The sequence below is a fragment of the Labrus mixtus genome, chromosome 2 (genome assembly GCF_963584025.1).
Source record: "Labrus mixtus chromosome 2, fLabMix1.1, whole genome shotgun sequence".
Taxonomy (NCBI): Eukaryota; Metazoa; Chordata; class Actinopteri; order Labriformes; family Labridae; genus Labrus; species Labrus mixtus.
Window position 1 is genome coordinate 2,902,724 of NC_083613.1, and position 21,217 is coordinate 2,923,940.

Sequence of the window (21,217 nt, forward strand, 5' to 3'; positions counted from 1 at the left end):
CCTTAACATTAATATGTTTTTATGTGATGTTAAGCAACACCAACAAGAACTCAAAACATGACCCAATACATACAAAGAACACCTTAAAGAAACAAAACCATGGGACTTAATTAAGACTCACAATGAACTAAATGAGTACTAAAGCAACACGATACATCAATACAAAATCCCTTTAAGCAGCAGCAAGAAAAATCCCTGATCCAAATCCACTCTCCTCCTGAAGTCAGCCCTGGGATTTATAAACACTGAGGCCAGGTGCACCTTATTGTGCATGAACAGCTTCCCTGTCCTTTGCAGGGACAAATGGCAAAGGGACAACACACAAGAGAAAAAACTACAGTGGACACAGAACTTTAACAGCTAAACAATGCGAAAGTAGACGTGCTGCTGGAAAAAATGTTTCAAAATTCACTTCTCAATTCATTAAGATTCAAAGAGCACCAGTTGCCAATCCGGACTTCATACATTTCCAGAAAAATGCTAAACAGAGAGGGAGTGTGCTAACTTTCATTAGAAAATGTACAGTGTAGGAACCCTAGATTGTAAATATTAATGGACGAAGCTTGAGTGACGTCACCCATCTGTTACGACACGGGGCTCTGGAGGCTCATTGGCAGCAGCCGCCATTCTGGAAATCCTGTCTCAGCCCAACTTAAACTCAAACTGACACCAAACTATAGATAACACATATCATTCATAAAATCAAAGTGTGTGGTTTATTAAAAAAATAACCCCCTATACAATGTGTGCCCATTAGGGCAATACTCACCAATATTGTTTTTGTACCAGGCGGTAAACATGTTAATTTCTGCTGTAAAATCTGTCTTTTTTGGCTGTGGTGTGTATGTGACCTCCTGGGCTCTTGGAGCCAGCCTCAAGCCGACACTTCATGAACTACAGGATTTTGCACTTCCACATTGGCTTCATTTCTCAACACTGAAGGTTGCCGCTTGGTAGGAACTAAATCTGCAGAGTGCATGTTTCAATACCATGAACATTATGAAAGTGACATTTAACTGTGGGGAACCTTATGAAGTGAGAGGAAGGTTTCCTGAGGCTCTTAAGAAAGATCAACTTCAACCAAGATGAATTGCTTGCTGTAAAAGTTTATAACTGTTTTCTAAAACTCTCTTACTGAGTTGGTCATACATGAATGGCAGAGAATAGTCGGTTAGTCGGACATGGTAATAACAAGCTATTAAATTGCACTTATGGAAGCATCCCCCATAGTGCTTAGTAACAGCACGTTCATGTGTTTTGGTGGATACCATTAAGCTTTGAGGAGTGGTGCTGAGTGGGCCTCATCGGTAGACAACTTGGTCAGCTGGGAAGCTGCCGGTAGCCATGGCGACCCCTCTGTTCACTGGCATGGTTGGACCTTGAGGCAGCTTGGAGACATGTTTTGATCAAATTATCAATGATTGCATGCCAGCACAGGTGCTTTATAGATGAGCTGTCAGATGTGACTGAGCAAGCCTGGGTGTCTTAAAGTCTTATCAGGGGCGGAAAGATAGTCTCTTCATATTGGGAAACAAGGTTACAATGTAACCGTATGTTTCTAGAGACAGAGCTCTTTCTTTCACATATTCATCCAAAGCCACAATATCAAACTCCCGATGGTGCTATACTAGGATGGAGGGGTTTCTACTGTAAACTGAATGGTTGAGATGCTGGAATTGTATATCCAACAATACATCAAGATAATTAATGGCTAGTAATCCATCAGCTTAGAGTACAACAGTATACCTCCACACAGTTTAATGTCTATGATGTCGTTTTTGTATTCAACAGTATTTTATTAAACAATTTTAAAGTTTATCTTTGAAGAACTTACGGTACGATCCACTAAAATAGGGACGGCAAAAATCAGTCATTGGTTTCAGCCTTTATTCTGACAGAACATCACCCCATGGGGATTTACATTAAATCAATTACAAAGTAGGACCTTGCCAACTGGCAAGAGAGAACAGCCTTCACAAAGGTTCGTTATACAAACAACACAGTTAATCAAAATCAACATGCATAATAGTATAAAACCAAATACATTTATAAGGGGAAAATGCAACAAAGAACTCATCACCTATTTATATTATAAAACTAACAACTTTTCAGAGAATGACCCAACATGGAAAAAAAACAACCCTTCTCCTTAAAAGTGATGTAATGAACAGATAACATAACCGTGCACCATTATCAAGGCGTCCTTTCCCATCCTACAGTGTGTTGTGGACAGCTTGCCGGCTGCTGGCTTGTTTTCTTGCAAGAAGTCGAGTCTGGAGGCGTCGTCAGGCTCGCCTGTTTGCTGTACGAGGCAAACTCTCTTTTCTGTATGTCACATGTTTTTCCTGTGATGCTTACAATGCACAGGAAAAACACTGACAGTTTTGTAATTCTGTAAAGATGACATATCATTTAATGTTCTGCAAAATTGAAGGTGAATTTGTTTCATTTTAAAGGCTTTATATGCAATTTTTTTTTTGATCCAGAAGGTGTCGCCCTTCAGCACCAGCATGAAACCAAAACAACTCGCGCTGCATTGTTGTGTTAGCATGCTAATGCTAGCGATCTTTATTATGCTCGTATCTTCACACTGCATGTAAATTTACCTGAAATGAGCGTGATCTAGAAACACAGTTAAGCAGTGAGTACAGTATGTTATTCTTCTTTTCTCTAGTCCCTCAATTAAACAACTTTTATACACGAGGGGAGGAGTCAGCCGGCCGTCCAGGCGATGTAAACAAAGTGAAGATAGGACTCTGAAAACATCACAGACAGTGGGACTCAGGTGTTACACCCATTGTAGACAGTCATGACTCAGAGTTATTTTCAGAGGATATACTTGATTTATATTATATTTAAGTTTGAAAAATCACATATAAAGCCTTTAACGTTGCTAACTTGAGATAAAATACACGTGTGTTTCTCTTGTCAAATTCTCAACGCATCGTGATCAACCGATTAAAAAAAATAAAGAGTAAATATCGAAAAAAAAAATGATTAGGCTGTACAGTACAACAGTTTAATACAGGTAGAAATCACAATCACGCATATAAAAAGATGCATTGTGTCCTGAATGTGTCCTGTTTTCATACACACTTTCTTTTGTGTGTTAAGTCTTTGGAAAATGACATTCACACAGTATGCGTTGGATAGAAGTCACAATATAGGTGGTAGTCCTGATACTTAAAGCAAACATTATCGGCCCATGAGGTATTTAAACAATGACTAGATTATACACCCACATTACGATGACCAGTACAGAAGCACTGACAGCAGAGTGAAACCAGTTTCCAGTGACATGTAAGGCAACAGTTTAGTAGAGGAAGGCTATCGGTCTGTCAGATTATACCAGGGACCATTTTGCACAACAGACTACTTTACAGGCTCAGTATAATGACACATATGCATTTTAACAAAAGTGATGTAGTTGAACAACGTCTCACAAATAATACGGTGTAAATATACACTGATGTAAATCTTTACTGTTCATTCTTTAGAGTCTCATTTGCACGGATGTTCTTCAACGGAAAGGGGAAAAAAAAGTAAATTGGACTGTAAACTACAACTTTTCAATAAGTAATGACAAAACAAAACTACACAGTACAAAGACAATGAAACACTGAGAGGATCATGTCTCACACTGATGGGTGGAGAAGAAAAGTAGTGATATGTCTTAAGTGCTTTCTCGCCGCGTAGTTGAAGAAAACTGCTACAATGAGTTTATGTCATGAGAGTAGATTGCTGTGTGGAGGCCCTTACAATAGCTGTGAGATAAATGGAGATGAAGTTTTTTTTTGCATTTCTGTCTCTTATTTCTGCTATTCTTGACCAAACACAAACAAAACTTACTGAGGTAAGTTAAAAAAAAAAAAAAAAAAAAAAAAATTGTAAATCTTTTAAAATCTTGAAATAGTGTTTGTGTCACCTCTGTGCACTTTTTAAAAAGTGCTTGTAGAATAAAACCCCCAGCATTGCACTGAAATCCAAGTCTGATAAGTCTGGTCTTATACCTTAGAAATGTTCTTATAATTCTGTTTGTCCTCTCCGCACATTCACAGATTTAAACTAAGATTAGTCTTTACAAAAACAACAGAGAAACATTTTAAGGTTGCTATAAAACTGAGATTTTTGAAAGCAAAGCAGTTTGATCATAACACAGCTGCTATTATAGAATAAAAGCACAATGGTTTTTTTTTTAACTATGATTGTACGTAAAAGTTATATAAAGGAAGTTAACGGTGTGATTATATAATATTGACTTGCATGCTAAGAAAAATCATCTTTGCCGTATAGTAGAGCTGGAAGCAGCAGAGATCAGATCACAAAAAAATGTTTTTATAATAACACGTCTTTCAAAAAATGTGCCAAGGAACGTGTCAGGCTGTGCCCTCGTTCCTTGGGTAGTTTTTCTTTTTTGTTCTGGTGTAAAAGAGGGCCCTGTCATGCTGCACATAGCTGCAAATCTTTCCCAGAGGTTTACACTGAACGATAAGCTAGGTGTCCTGAGATACACCCCGATCAGACAAATGAATGATTATTCAGTAAAGAATGAAGTCGGCTGGGTTTGCTCCTGTTTTCTTATCAGCTACGTGACCCAATCTGTTTAGCTTCTCCAACATAAAAACTCAATTTTAACAAACAATTACAAACATTTCTATATGAGCTATTTTATAATATTTTACTGGTGGAGTGACTGCTCAGTTCCTTGTGCGGGTGTCCTTTGTGCCATAACACGTTGCCACAGTGTTGGGGTCTTCAGGAACTGAATTGTCATTGGTCATGAAAGAATCCTAAAGCACTATCTTAATTTATCAAAGAGGTAAAATACATTCTCATTAACCTATTATTCTTGTTTTGAGTTTCTAATTAATATAACTTTTGTTGTGAACTTGTTTCTTAAATGATATCCAAAGAATGGAAATAGCTTGGTGGTTAAACCCGCCTCTGGGTTCTTTGTGTGTCAGCGTACATGTTGAAATGGAAAAGATTGGGGCCTTTATGTTTGTTATCACATTCATTATACTAAATGCTGGCTTTTTGCTAATTATTCTACCCAAGGAGCCTATTTACACCGATTAAGGCAACTTATGAAGTAAGGTGCCAGAGAGCTCATATCACACTGCTAATGTAATAGTCATCACTACAATGTCACTGTGATACAGATTCTGTACATAATGTCCAGTCTTTCCTTTGTTCCCCCTCTGTGAACTCCTGCTAAGCAGACAAACATATCTGCTCCATCCACTCCCCGTCGTCCATCTCTATTTCTTTTGTGTGCCTCTTCATAAGCTGGTGGTGTCCAAGAGCTGCCTGGCCACAGATGCGTCTTCCTTTTCAGAGATGGTCCTCTTGTGGTCCGCAGCACTCGCTGTCGTCTGCGTGCGTTTGATCTTGAACACATCCCAACTCTCAGGCAGCAGACCCTTATTGAAAATGACGGAGGCCAGCCAGGAGACGATCAGAATGGAAGCAAGTGACATGACCATGATTGTGGTGCGAAAGGGGAAGAACTGGGTTAGCCTTCCTTCGTCGTCCAGTCGGCAACCGGGGAATTTGATGGCTGGCGGCAGGCCGATGAGGGGCTCGCCGCTCATGACCCTCAAGATGATTCCCATCAAGTAGCCCACGCTGGCTCCGTAGCCGTTGGACACCTTGAAGAAGAGGATGCAGACCAGCTGAGGGAACATGATGGTGTAGGACATGTCGACGCCCACAAGCCAGAAGACCAGCACGCTGCTGTCCAGGAAAGTGAGAGCAGTGCCCGCTAGGCCCACGACCACCACTGAGATACGGATCACCCACTGCATTTCACGGTCTGATGCCTGAAGGAGAGAAGAGTAGGACAAAGAGAAAGACCAAGGGAGTTAAATTTCACTTCATACCTTCTTCAACAATGTTAGGATCTAAGGATCATCTTGAGATCTGCTTACAAAATCAGTTTCTAGTTACAGCTCTTCACAGCTCTGTAAGAGCCTGACAATGAGCTGGCTAATTATATGGAACATTCCTAAGGGATGAAATAATGAAATAGATCATTGTTAGAGGAGAACAAACATCATAATAAAGACTCAATCTGAAACAGAGGGCATATTGTATAGAATGTGCGGTATCATTAAGTCAATAGCTACTGTGTTGCTGCCTCCAGCTTTTGATGTGAGAGTACACTATACTGATACAGTCGCTGGGTTGTTAATGTCCTTGGGCTACCCACATATGACATACAACTTATTTCCATATATACTTATTTCTATATTTTATTTTTTAAGATTGCATGCTCTTCATGACTCACAAAGGTCAAATTTGATAATGAAGATTTTCTCAGAACAATTACAGCTATTTAAGAAAATGCATTGGAATGAAATAAACTGAACTTGCAGATAGCTTGTCCTGCTAAGGAGGCACTAGCCGAGCTTTGCATGGTAGCTGAAACCAAACTTCTTTGCAGCCTTCGGCTCTTGTGGTAAACATGTAAATTTGAAATTTACGCTATACCTTTAAATTATCGACTGTTTGCATTAATAAATGATTGAGTTATACTAATAAAGACTACCTTATGTTCCAGAAAGCCTGTTGTCGATAGAGATGGATTTTTTTTTTTTAATGTATGTGTTTTTTGTAACGGTGATTGTATCAGACTAATAAATAAAACAATATAATTTCACTTCACAGTTATTCCAAGAACCTTCAGATATTAAACCAATTTTTCTACCATACTTTATAGGAAGTTACTGTTATGTAAAATGTAAATGAAAGTTTTAAAAAAAGTTGTTTCACTGATGTATTCAAAGACAGACTTGACATCTCACTCAGATTCTGACCTGCTTCCTGAAGATGTTCTTGTAGACATTAGAGGAAAACATTGACGCTGAGGACAGAAGAGCTGAGTCCATGGAGGACATGACAGCCGCAGCCACAGCTCCAATCCCAATAACAGAGATGTAGGGGGGCGTGAGGAACTGCAGGGCGATGGGGAGGATGGAGCCTGCCTGGTCACGCTCATATGGGGTCGGCAATCCGTAGCTGGTGGAGTTCCAGTCTGGGAGGAAGGACGGAAAGGACGAACATTTGGATGAAAACCAAAGGAAAGTTTGGAAGACCGAGGGGAGAAATAATTAAATCCAGAAAGACACTAAATCTGATAAAGAGAGCCTAATTAGTTAAATGTCAACATTTTGACTCTTTCAAAAGCAGAAGCATATTCAGACTCTAGTCTTGGAAAGCTGAGTTACAATTTCCTAGAACTGTGAGTTAAGTGTGTACCAGTTGATGCAGCCACAGCGCCGATCAGCACGGAGGGGATACCGAGCACCAGGCAGAAGGCAGACGAGGCAAAGCAGGTCACTTGAGCCTGGGTGTAAGATGAGGCCGACAAGATTCTTTGGTAGAATGCCTGGTAGGCCAAACCGCCCAGAGCCTGGCACAAACACACAGTTGAGACATGATGACAGATGACTGTACAGCTACACAGGACTGGAAGGAGCAATCCTCTCATGACCCTGATGTTGTTGTGCTTAGCTGTTTGTTCATATAATGAAATCAGACCATTTCATTCCACTGCTGGTTCCATTTAATTTTAATTGCTATAATGGCTGGAGCTCTGTAAATACTAGATTAGCTGTGTATGAGACAACATGTAGTACAGTCTGTGTGTGTGTGTATATAATGACTTCTCCCACTCCACTCACCAGCAGCATGAAGTCGTCAAAAAACTTGCCGGCCTCATCGAGCTCCACCGTGCCGACCCAGGGAGCCTGGAAGGTCTGGTTGTAAGCAGTTAGTGAGATATCCAGAGAGTGAGGGTTGGTCATCAGGAAAGGAACACACACCCACTGTATACACAAACACAGGAAAAATGGTTAATCTGATTGTGGGCCCAGTTTGGGAAGTTTTCAGTCTGTCCCTAGAAATATCTGTTGGAGATGTACAGTAGTTAAAATGTATTATGGATTTTCCGCATTTCTTCATCATGGTAAACTTATATCTTCTTTTGGATTCAAATTTATCCGTATGGAATACCCTCAACAATAAGTAGAGGTCAACAATTCTATTATGGCGACCCCTCGTTAGGCTTCATAACGCCTCTTCAGAAAACAATGGTAGGTGACGATACAGAGACTAGTTCAATAGTGTATAGATATTACGCACCAGACTGATGAAGATGAGGATGAGCTGGATGACGTCTGTGTAAGCCACAGAGTAGAGCCCCCCGAGCAGTGTGTAGATTATGGCCACTACTGAGGAGGTGATGATGGAGTAGACGTAGGACAGGTCCAGGATCACACTCATAGTTCCACCTGGAACAACACAGCACAGCAATAAGCCTCACACCACTAGCAGAGACCAATAATGCTACAGCAAGTCATCTAGTTTACAGCAGTTGGTTGCTACGGTTACATGCAACTGCTTATGTGATAGTTAAATAGTTGTATTAGTTTTCTCCTTTTTAAATCTTTTCTCTTTCACACACACACACACACACACACACACACACGTACATGCAGTCACACTTACTGTATGTAGTAATAACAAATAATTGTTAAGAAACTAAGCATATGATATGGTCATACTATTATCTAAATACACAGTGTTTTATATGAACACGTAAACAAATAATGTTTTAACAACCAAAATGCAAAACATTTCTAGACATATAAGTCAGGAATAAAGTTATACTTAAGTATGGGTAGCTTTGGTTTAAACCTCTAGTAAGCATCCATGAGCTAAAATAATGCAACAAGCGAACAAAAACTGATAAGATCATAACAAAAAGAACTTTAAAGAAACACAAACAAAAGCAGCCTATTGATTGTGACTCCAAGTGAAACTCTCACCCTCGTGAGTCAATTTCACCATTTTAACACTAATAATTCTTTAAGTTACTTTCATTTTGAAAATAAATTTAAAAAAAATAATAAAGAGAAGTGTCTTCAACAAGTAAAATGTGTTTCAAATGAATTTGTGATTAAATGTATATTTTAAATAAATGAAAAAAAAGACATCTTGTTACTCAAACAAGGCAAGCAAAACGTCACTACCTTCACCGTCTCTTCTGCCACATTGCCAGGGTCCCCCCAGCCGCAGCCTGCAGCCACACCACAACAATGCCCTTAAACAGAGAAGTGTCAGATCGGCACCATCGATCGCCACTCACCACCCTGCTGACCTTCCCACCCTCACTCCATCCCATCTCAACTTTCTGTCTCCCCGCTTTGCACCATCTACATTAAGCAAACTTGGCTGTTACATTTTGAGCTTCTCACCTCATGTGTTTCACATTTTTGAAATCTGATCTGTTACCTTGTAAGCTTTCAGTTGGTGTATCTTAGTTATTATATAATCAAAAGTAGTTTGTTTTTGTATCTGAACTCTGAAGACAGAATAACCCAACACTTAAGAAAAAAAGATAGTAGATACTACAGTTATAAACCACTTGTTCACACTTGAAACAGAAATGCATCTTAAAATACAGTTGGTAATACATTTAGATTTGTTCAGTGACAGATTTGTAAGACAACATTGAATGAGGAGTTCATTTTGAATAAGAAACTTGTTTTTTATTAACTGCAATGCTATCAGGTGAGCAAACTCTGACCACAAATGGTCAGACGAGATGCATTGTGTCATGTGTGAACTGAAATCCATCTCAACGTGATAGCTATGCTTTATGATCAAGAAAGGGTTCTGTGTTGTTTGTCAAGGGACTTATCTCATTGTTGGGACATAATGCAACCTTAACACTGGATACTAAATTATTCCTTGTTTTCCAAATATAGCACTGGATCTCATATTTGTTCTATGCTGAGCTGTGCTGTTCCCCTCCAAGCTAAATTTAGGGAAGGGAAAGGTGGAATGAGATTCAGGGGCCTCTGGACGTGATAGGCGCAGCACCAGGGATGGACAGAGGGAAGGGGCTGTCCAAATACCCCATGTTGTTTTTATCCATGTCCTTTTTAAAAGAACTGGTGCGTGAGCATGCATGCACAAACACACGGACACACATAACCTTTCTGTCCTGTCCATGATTCTTTCCCAGAAGAAATTTGACCATGACTGTGTACTCTTGATACGACACAGTTAACTCAGATCACATTCAAAGTATTTTTAAATTAGTTCAATAATTTCTGGCACTGAACCACCACAGTCACACACACACACACGAACACACACGCGCTCAAGCTGACCATGAAGCTCAGTTTATACTCCACACACACACACACAGATAAACAGTCTCCCAGCAACAACGCCCCTGTGGTGGGTCAAATGCTCAGTGCACTCTCTGGAGTGTCAAGTGTTTATGTGTGTGTATGTGTGTGATGCTAAGCCCACATCAATGATGTATTCATAGCTGTACCAGAAACAACAGCAAGAGGTTTTTTTTTTCTGAGGAGTGAGGGGTGTCCTGACTCTATATTGGTTTTATAGCTTTGGACCGGAACATTCCTGCATCTCCACCAGTCCTTTTGTGGAGTGTCATCACAGCATGTGCTGCTAATTTGGTTATTGGTTATTACTTGATTCAATGGATTTCATTGGTTTGATCATGTTTTTTTCCCCAACATCATCTTACAAATTACAGATAATTAATTGATTACTTCCCATGTAATATTTACTCTGTAACTGACTCGGTGTCTTGGCACCAACAATTTTAGAAACCTCCAATGACACAATATTCTGATCTGGTTTAAACAATTGATCACCTCTCACAATCAACAGGCTGCTCGATGTTTAACCCACTTTTCAAATAACACTGGAAAAGAAAACAGCGTTAAAAACACACAAGAAAACAATATGTTCACACCCAGCCACAACACACTCATGGTCTCTCCCACTCATTCACACTGTAAAGCACATGCTCACTGTCATCCACTATTGAAGCACATAAACACACACACACACACACACACACACACACACACACACACACACACACAAACAAACAATTAAATCATCACTGACAAATGAGAAAAGCAACAGTAAAAGCAATAGGACCATATGTAGTAGCATGTTTAAAAGTATTATATAACAAAGCTTTTTCTATTATAATAATAATATTATTAGCCATCTTGTCATCTGAATGATGACACATAAATCCACTCAAATAACATAGCTGCTTTTATTCTGACCAACACTCAATGTATGTATAATGCTCAGGGTCAATTATTGTCTTTTATTTAGTTTAAAAAAAAAAGGCACCAAAGGCAAGCATCTCCAGCATCTGGCCGTAAAATGTGTGAATGGAAAGGCTCAATATGTCCTTAAACAAACTTACCAAGTGCGAGGTTTTGAAAACATTATAATTGTTGGCCATTTCTTTGCTGCTAGCATTAAACAGACAAGATGTAAAGTGATGTGACGGTTCGCTAAGCCAGTCTCCCTCTTCCTACTTCTTTTTTTAAATATTTATTAAGCTCTTCTCAACCAGCAATTTAGTATGTGCACTTTGACAGGTTTATGACTTGAATGCTGGGTTTTGATTTCAGACGGATGTCCACAGCTGTTAGCTAGCTAATTATATTAATGCTTGTTGGTTAAGAAAATCCTGTTTCAGACTTTTCAGTGTATCCAGCAACTTCCTTAAAACCAAGATTCTTCTTAAGGGTATAAATGACTCCAAACTTACTACAAACATATTATGTTACAAGACAAAAGCTCATGTAGAATGGCCAGCCCCTACAATTAACAGTGTACCAAGCAATATATCAGTATCCCCTTTTTCTTAAGTAACCTATGATCCCGTAAAGTAATATATTTCATAAAGGGCTCCTCAGCAGATGCATCTATCAGTTTCAAAAGGTACTGTGCTAGTTAGCTGGCTGAGTGCTGACTATGGTAGCTTAGACATGTGCACATGGTTCAGTTCATTTCCCACAGATTCTGCTCTTGTAAAAGCATGTAAAAAAAAAAGACCCTGTGTTAGTGAGTGTCAGAGGCTATTCATTATAAAGCTGTTGGTGTCATGTCATATCACATTTTTCCTTTTATCCTTTTCAACTGCATTAATAAAGTCCAAACAACAGAGAGTTGGTGCCAAAAAGTTCACTCCATGTAAGGCTGTCGTGGTGAAGGAATTCCCCCTGCAGTGAATGAGAGTGGCTCAACAGTATGCAGTCATCGCATTAGGGGACGGCAGCTGGCGGCCCCCCAGGCCAAAGCTGGACTGCCAGTAATAATATCTGGCCCCAAAGATTATTTTGATTGTGACTTTCATTTATTTTTTACTCTTTTGTTACCAACGGTGTCTGTCACAAACTTCCATGGTGTTGTGGTTAAGAAAAAATATATACAAAAGTCACAATGCCTCTTTTCACAGGGATCTTTTTTTCATCATCTAAATCAGCTGGTTCGCCTTTCTTCATTCAGCTAAAAGCAAAAATGTTCCTAAGTTACTTTTGGTTAAGGTACCACAGCAGTTGCCTTTGTGTCCATTTGAACATGAGGTTGGGTGAGATGACTTCACTTGCGGTTGGCCGTTGGCCTCCATGCTCTGCGGTTGGCTTATTAATATTGTACTTTTACAATTAATTGTCCCTAACTCCATCAACACTCAGCTTTCTTTAACTATAGTGTTTATGCCAATTTAAGTCCATAATTATGGGTGCCTGACTGCATGATTGTGTGCTCACATTTAAGTGCCAGACGGTTTTATAGTGTGAGGTAACTTACCCAGGCTGACGAGTGTACGAGCCACCCACAGGACATCAGCCACCAGTGCGGGAAAGATCAGCGCAGTGCTCAGAACATTCCCATACTTCTGTTGGAAGGGGTCCATCATTGTCAAGTACTTGTTCTCTCTCATAGGCTTGGCAAAGAAAAAACCACCTGAAGCAGAAGGGAGGGGATTACTTTAAAGCCGTGTTTTCTTTTTCGACATAATGAAGCCAGTTTATAGTGGCAATATTTCTGTCATTTTAAAAACCAAAGGCCAGGGGTAAAAAGAAGAGGGAAGGGAAACAAATGTGTTTGAACAACAAGAAAAATAAATGTTCAGTTCAGATAACACAATAAACACCTTTAGCTGAACTCTTGGGCCCACTTGGCCAACAATGGACTTTAACAGAATGGGGAAGTTTTATTTCCTGGTCAGGGACTTTGGTGTTTCCAGTTCCCATTACTCACACTATGCAAGCCATTGTGACAAAGGGGCCTTAAAAACGGGATATTTCACCTGTTGCAAATGCGTGCAGAGGAATCACTTAGTTGGTCATTTTGGTGAATTCAGAGCGGGTTATACTTCTCTGGGTGAACTTAAGCATTTGCACCTGTTGCTTTGAGTTACAATCCTTCACTGATTTCTCATGCTCCTATTTTTAACATGAGCGACACCTTTATTGGTGCTTGGAGTCAGATTGGGGTTAGGGATATGGAAGCTAGGTAACTGTTTAGCAAAACTTTTAAACATTGTATCCAAGAACTTTGAGAAACATAATTTTACCCTAAAAACAAAGTCATCATAAGCAAGATCTTAGTAAGCCCAAGTTTAGTCGATGTCTATTTTCTGATTGTGTCCTATATTGTGTAATGGGAGGATATCAAGCACCACCAAGACATTTTTTAAGCACGGTTGTATCAAGTCACTTTGGCCCAGACTGCTGCACTCAGCTGACATAATTTCTTAAAAAAGACAAGCTGGGTCTTGGGTGGGTTGTTTATGGTTCAGGGTTTGACAGTTGACGGTAAGTGATGCAACTTACCTAAGAAAAAAGTCAGGACATATGGTACAGGCATAAGAGCCCACACTGCACCTAGTGTTGGGTTGTATGTTGCCTCAGCTATACCAAGGATGAAGCCTCCGCCCACCCATGTAGCTGTAAAGACAGACACATAAATATTAAAAGGAAACATGATCCAGATACTTTATTCGCTTGGCATTCCAATGACTTATATACATATACCAAACAATCACTATTTAAAATATGTCAACACTACACAAAGGTTTTCACTGACATTCAATTGCATGGTTTGAATATTTAAAGCTGTAAACACATGTTAAGGCCATCAGCTAAGTAAAACACCTTATGGTGGCTTTACCAGTAAGAGTGAAGATGCCGACTAGCAGGTTGATGTTACGTCCGGCCAAGAGTGTTATCTCCATGCCATCTCCTGTGCACTTCTTCTCCTCTTTTCTGGAGCGCATGGAAGCCCAGATTCCTGTACCCAAAATGAGCAGGTAGAATCCCGCCATCACTATTAGACCTGGCACATTGAGAGCCATCCTGGACCACTTCTGTGTGCGTTTCCTGTAGAGAGCGAATTAAAAAAACAACGTAGAAATGTTAGCTGCTGGAAACAGAAGCTTGCAAAGTGGTCTTTACCATTGTTGTTGAATGACTGTAACATAATTCATAGTACACAAATAATGACATGACAGTGCATGTTCTAATTTTCTAAAAATGTTTAATAAAAAGAATTCAAGGACTGCAAGTCAATGGGGGGCAGAGAAGGAATCTTTGCTCAATCTATGGAGTCTTCTAAGATGATCCCTATGAACAAAAATGCATACTCATCATGAAGATACAAAACCCACATGAAAAATAATCATTCATGACAATGAATAGAAAACAGTAGCATGTATTCAACTAAATGCACAAAGGAGGGTGAGAGAGCTGGTAAGGGACTCTTTTACGTCTTCTTTAAGAAAGAGAGTGAATGAAGAAAAGGCTGCAGTGACAAAAAGGAGCTCTGCTTTCTCAAGAGAAAGGGTTGATGTGCTTAGAAAGGCTGGAGCGGAGGAGGATGAAATCAAGAAGGTAAATGAGCGAGGGATGGGAAGGTGAAGAGTTGAAGAGACAAAAGGGGTCTCACCATATTACTTTGCGGCACTGACAAAGATGGAGGACAGATGTTACCCCCCGTCTTCAGTGGTCGGGCGGCCCGAGGTTCCACCCCAAACATCGGGAAGTGAACACAACTCAGAGCCAAGTTAGTGTGTACACATATTTGTGTATGTGAGTGTGGTTAATGTGACTGTACATTGGATGGATAGTTTGAAAAAAAACGTTTTCAAAGATAGGACAAGAATTTGATTCTATAAAAAGAGTGTTAATCTTCTTTTACCACAGGTTTGCATCCACGTTGCACATTAGCAAGGCTAATTTTTGTCTATACTGTATCAACAGTGCTAAGGCAGTCCAGGAGACGTTAGGGACGTAAGACAAGATTTTTTATCTGAAATATCACAGTAAGGCAGATTCTTAGTAAACGTTTTCTTTATTACATACAGAAACCCATTTATTGTAAACAAAGCCATCATTGTCATGGTGGAAAACAAGACATGGCCCTTGCCCAAAAGTATTGGAAAAACACATTTGGTATGCAAAAGATTTTTGGGGAAAAAAAGGTAATGGCTCGGATCATAAAACTCGAGGAAAAAAAGAATGTGTGTGTATATCCACTTGGGGAGAATAGAGAGGAAGAAAAAAAAGTGTTTGTGGAAGGAATGGTCTGAAAAATATGGGTTGGAGGCGACTGTGTGTGTGTGTGTGTGTGTGTGTGTGTGTGTGTGTGTGTGTGTGCGTGTGTGTGTGTGTGTGTGTGTGTGTATGTTTATGCGAGGCATGGAAGGAATGAGTGAAGTCTTGAGGGAGGGTGGCACTGTGCCAAAGTCAACAAAAGCCTGAAAAGCTCGATCACGTGGCTCATGTTTTGTTCTCTGTTCTGTATGTTTGTGCAATCTGTTGCAGGCCATACATATCAGTCTTTGTAGAGTTAAAACAGCATTAAGTTAGATTATAGCACTCATATTTCCCTGTGCAAGACATATAGGTTTTAAAGAAATTGACAATTTGGACATTTGTTTACGATACCTTTGTCCACAAAAATAGCGAAGAACACAGAAGTAGAAACATAGTCCTCTTTTTGAAGAACTAGACATTTCTCCTCAACATTTTAAGTACACTTTTACTCTACAACAAAAGATCAGACAGTGGTTCATGAAAGCGAATATGCAGGACAAAGTTTGACATACATTGAAAACATTCCATAACTTCAATGTTTGCATCAAAGGAAAGTGGAAACCCCTATAGTAGTTCTTTATCTTTGGACATTTTATTCTCAGTTGGACTAGAAAAACTAGCAGCTAGACAATAAAAAGTCTAATGTTCCACTAAAGCTTGATCAAAGAACTGCATGCACAACTGGATAGCAAGCAGAAAAACATAGACTGTGTGGTAAACAACTGGCAGTAGAGGGTGTTTTTTTCTGGAAACAAGCCACTTTTTAAATCACCAGTAGCCTATGTACCTCAAAAGGAATAAATAACATCTGGAACTATTCCAGGGAGGGACTAGTAAACATTTTATTGGGTTTGCATGCAACACCAGGCATTGCAGAGTTCCATGTGGGCTATGTATATTGTTTTTTTTTCCAAACAAGGGAACATTGTAAATCAAATGGAAGAAGACATGTGTCACAACAATTTCAGAGAATTTTGCTCCAAAGATATTTGCACTGTGGTAACAAACAGGTTCCTATAATCCAAAGCAATTTGAATCCAGAGGAGGAGAAGTACAGGAGAGGAGAAGTACATTTACTTAAGCTTCCTATATGCCTTAATATGGCTGCTAGAAAGCTAGCTTAAGCCTTTCTTAGATGTTTGGTAAACCCCCAAAACCAGGAAGGAGTCAGAACAAGACGTGAAGCTTAAACTTAGTGGTCTGTTACCATTGTTTCATTACTTAAAAGAAACCATTTGGGATTTTACAGTAGGTTAATAATCTTTTAAAATTAGAAGTAAATGTGTGAAGCTCAACAGCTCTTTGCATGTATCAATGTTTGCTTGGCACAACTTTTACAGTCTTTTTTAAGACTGTAAAAGTAACAGTTTGTAACAGTATGAAGATATTTCACAGAGCGGAAAGAGGCCTAAGGATATATATAGACCCTCCCCCCCCTACACATACACACTTTTTTTAGTGCAGTTAATGTGAGGTGTCCAAGATCATCTGCTTTCCTCAGTGAGACTTTCTTATTACCAACCTCTGCTCCAAATCCAACACAGGGGAAAACATGATTTGAAATATTGAGACAGATTCAGTCACACTTCATTTATGCGCCCGTAACCTTGTGTCTCTATATTATTAGAAGTTATTAAAGGTCTGCTTTCAATGTGCTCCCAAGGTTTGATCTAAACCAGATCAAGATGTTCTTTGAAAGTTAATGGTAAACTCATGTGCGCTCAAGGCTACACAACTTTCACTGAAGTAGTTAGAGGAAGAATGGTCAATAAAAGACAGTTTTTTGACTCGGGTTTTTAGGCAACTGCTGCCAATTACATCCAGTAAACTTCATAGCCAAAACTGTAAATCATCTAGAGACTTCAGAAACTGAACAAAAAGGTAAAGACTTGTAGGTGTAACACCAGACACCAACACAAGTTTGTAGTCAGGTTAAAAAATATATAGTATGGAAAGGGCCCAGTTAGGTTACAAACATGCATAGCCACATGACTCAGGACCATTATTATATTGCCAAATATATCATTACAAGAGATATTCCTCCCTGGTATACAACTACATGCACACGGGTACAAAATAGCAAGCAAGGTCAGAAATCTCTTTTGAGGATCAGGATTAGTGTGAGTTGGACATTTTTTCCGCCAACATTATCACTTAATCACATGGTTAAACTTTTAAAGGTGACAAATATTTCTGAAAAAGTCCCCTGACCAGTCTTCCTTCCTCAGCACCTGGTAACTTTCCATTGCTGCTCTCGTGCTAAGCAGGCAAATCGAGAAACATTCTTAAGGCTGTGGCTGGCATTCCAGAATATTCCAGGATATCTAAGTACACTTACACTTCACAGACAACATGAAGAAAATGTCCAAAATGACCTTAAATTTCTTGAGGCAATAAAGTCTTAATTAGTTTTATGGCTAAGGCATGTTCATTTAGGTTTAAAAATAAATCATCACTTATGTTTGCCTTCCTTTTATGTAGCAGAAACACAATCCACTTGTTATGTCACTTCAAACCCGCTTGAACAAATCTAATATTTTAGAAGGTAATGACACAATCATATTTGATAGCTGTTTGCAGGAGGCTGAATGTAACACTTGGCTGTGTTCGCCTGAGATAGCAACAGACTGATGGCCTCTTAGTATATATATCAGCTTTTGAAGGTATGTGCTTACTGTCTATTCTCTTCCATACAGGCTCAGCTACACACTTTCTACAAATATAACCCCCCCCCCCACACACACACACACACACACACACACACCACTCATCGCTGAGCCGCTCAGTACTTTTCCGTTCTCTTATGACAACTGTATGTTTGCCTTGCAGCGCTCTCCATTCCCTGCAATTAGGCAATGTGAAAATGTGACCTATGCTCTAGATACAGGTGTAGTGCCTTTCACAGAGAGAGAGAGAGAGAGAGAGAGAGAGAGAGAGAGAGAGAGAGAGAACCAACACAGGGCTCATGAATGCAAAACATTGGAAAACAACCCCCCTCAGTCAATTTCACTTTTGCGCCTCGTAACTCTACGGAGCTTTGTTCCCTGGAGCATTTCTAAGAAATTCATCCCTCGAGTTTTGACAAGCAGAACAAAAAGAACAACAAATATAATGAAGAGACAGCTAACAGTTTGAACATCACAGTTTGAACTGCTCATTTGGTTAAACAAGTCAAGTATTTACAATAATATCAAGTATTTTCTAAATAATTCTCTATAAGATTTATAGTCTCTCCCAGCCATGTGTCTACTGCTTACGTATTTGTTTATTTAAGAAATGTCAAATGTCACATGCTCCTTGATATATTCAGACACTATCATATCTTCTCCGCTTTTCAGAACAACAGTGTTAGATTAGAGATTCAGAGGAAACCTTGAAACAAAGAAGTGCAGCAGGTGCTTAAAAGATTGGATGGGCACCAAAAGGATTTGTCAAAAGGACATGTTGAGCACTTTCAAGGTGAATCCATTTGAGAGCAAATTAAAGTTAATCTCTGCTCACTTTGTTCACTAGAGGAGATGTGAAGAGGTGAGTCAGCCCACACGGATGATAAAGAGTGACAGATGTCATTTGCATCATTTAGAGCGAAGAGCAGGAAATGCAGAGTGCAAATGACCGAGTCAGACCGAAGTTTTATAACACGTGGTGAGCACAATCATAAGAAACATATACTGGAGCCTAATACTCTGTGAACAGATTAATACAAAACCACGTTTTTATGCTCATTAAAGTTAATAAAAAAACACTTTTGACCCATTTAAGTAAAAAAACAAAAACATAACAAAGCTCAGTGCATCCTGTACCCTTCATTGTAATGAAACCTTGATGTAATCTCCCTCAAAGACTTCATATATAACTGATTCATAACAGTTTTTTAACAGCTTTTTTCCCAAGACAAGATATACTCATTAAGAACTGAATTAAAGACAATTGCATTAGTCTGAGTCAGATTGAGAGTAATACTTTGCGAGATATTTACGGTGCAGTCTGAGTATTGTCTCAGCCTCTGTTACTTTCTTCATGCATTGGAAAATTACAGCTTGTCAAAACAGTTGGAAAAGACAGAAAACAAAGATGGACAGCTGAAGCCACACACGGCAAACTAATGGTCCAATTTAGCCACAAGGCAGTGCTGGGACAGGCATGCACTGTCCCTATAGCAATGTCCCAGCTTGACCGAGTTTATACAAACTGAAAATACCCACAAATAAAAACCACACACTAAGGCAAGTCCAACATGTTAATATAGAATACAAATCTACACAGAAATAAATTATGACAGGCAACAAAAGTAAGCATACTTAATGATTGAATACATACCTATAGCTTTAACAGTAAGAGTCAGTTCTTTGTGATGATGGGAAGAGGCACACAGGGAGTACTCTCGCAAAGGACAGAGGACAGGCCAGATGATTAAATCAGTCCAGGATCAGATGGACTCTTGTGAGATGCATCCAGTGTTAATAGACTGCCAAGAGATGAAGGGATAGAAGAAAAAACAAAAGATGGTCTCCCTTACACTTTAAATGATTGAGAAAAAAAAAAGGTTTTAACCAAGTGCTCCACAGGGATGAGGTTGAGGAGTCAGGGTTAATTTAGTGCTCATTCAGCAGGTACAAAGAGGAAGGCTGGAACTCTCTAGAATCAGCACTCAGCCTTCCCCTGGTATTAAACTTCACAGGGTGGGAGGGGCCTTACACGATGCAAAGCAGAGGGAAGCTGTCGCTACTTCAACGATGATTGGTGACTGCGAGGGTGCCCCTGTCTGCAGCCTATTAGCTGTGGTCTGAATGTGGGGCGGGACCCAGTCCCTGTTTAGTTTTGGTCCACATGAGGATGCCTTGAGTGTAGAGGAGCTCTGTTACCTCAAGCAGTTTGTGATCAGCTCAGTTAACAACTCTTGCTTTCCTCCTGCCCGTTCTCACTCAAGAATCTCTCCTTCATTCACGTCTTGATTCTTATATATCCAACTGTGCAGATGTTTTATTGCAACTTTTTCTTCTCAACTAATTGAAACTGCTTAGAAATGACTCACTGCTCCTCTCTATCTCTCACCTACCTGCTGTGTTTCACAGCAACTGAACAGCCAGTATCACAGAAGCCACAAGGATCCTCTGTGCCGTTTCACTAGTGCGCTGGTGTGTGAGTGTGCGTGCACACAAATGCCTCCTTGCCCAGGACTTCCACAAAGCTTTCCTTGTTCTGTCCATATGGTTTAGTGTGTCAAGCATTTTGTAAATAACATGGGAAGAACCAGAGAGAAAGTATGGAGCTGCAGAAGCTGCAGTAAAGAGAAAGGCATTTGGTTTAAAAATAGAAGGGACAAGTGGCTTATCTTGTGCAGAGAGGAGCTCCCTTTGCAGCACAACAAGATCTAATTCGAAAATGTTTGTAAGTCTGGCATGATCTAAAAAGTTATAAAAGGTGCTTTTGTTTTGTCCAGGTTAATCCAAATATGAGGCATTTGTCACACAGTGCCTCGAAGCCAAATATTTCAGACAGTTTTCACATATTCCCACTCAAGTGTTAGAAGACAAACCCATTTATCACATTTCAGCAGACCTGACATTTGTGTGAATACCTCCTCCTCACATATTAATGCTACAAGTGGACTAAACTCAAAGGGGAAAAATCATCATCCAGCTTCAACAAAAACAAAGATAAAATGCATAAACCACCATAATATAAATACATGTTTTTTGTTGCCAATCAAACTCAAAATCACACATTGACCTATATTTTATGAACTGGTAAAGTCCAGTCCT

The 21,217-nt window shown here is 39.6% G+C and overlaps 1 protein-coding gene across 1 annotated transcript; it reads right to left on the reverse strand.

Moving 5' to 3' along the window:
• Positions 1-1,873: 1,873 nt before the first annotated feature.
• LOC132981083 (high affinity choline transporter 1-like) lies at positions 1,874-20,101 on the reverse strand. Its single transcript, XM_061047427.1, has 9 exons — positions 19,773-20,101; positions 14,029-14,237; positions 13,692-13,805; positions 12,664-12,819; positions 8,146-8,294; positions 7,686-7,829; positions 7,261-7,414; positions 6,819-7,036; positions 1,874-5,822 (listed from the first exon to the last, which is right to left on the reverse strand). The coding sequence occupies exons 2-9, from the start codon at positions 14,210-14,212 to the stop codon at positions 5,283-5,285; spliced, it is 1,659 nt and encodes a 552-aa protein (XP_060903410.1). The 5' UTR covers positions 14,213-14,237; positions 19,773-20,101; the 3' UTR covers positions 1,874-5,282.
• Between the last annotated feature and the right edge of the window lie 1,116 nt (positions 20,102-21,217).

Bases quoted from the DNA above. Each gene is read 5' to 3' on its own strand.
- LOC132981083 (XM_061047427.1), bottom strand. From the start codon at position 14,212: ATGGCTCTCAATGTGCCAGGTCTAATAGTGATGGCGGGATTCTACCTG. The intron at 13,806-14,028 runs GTAAAGCCACCA...CTGTCTTTACAG, and splicing joins CGGCATCTTCACTCTTACTG to CTACATGGGTGGGCGGAGGC. The intron at 7,830-8,145 runs GTGCGTAATATC...TTGTGTATACAG, and splicing joins TCCTCATCTTCATCAGTCTG to TGGGTGTGTGTTCCTTTCCT.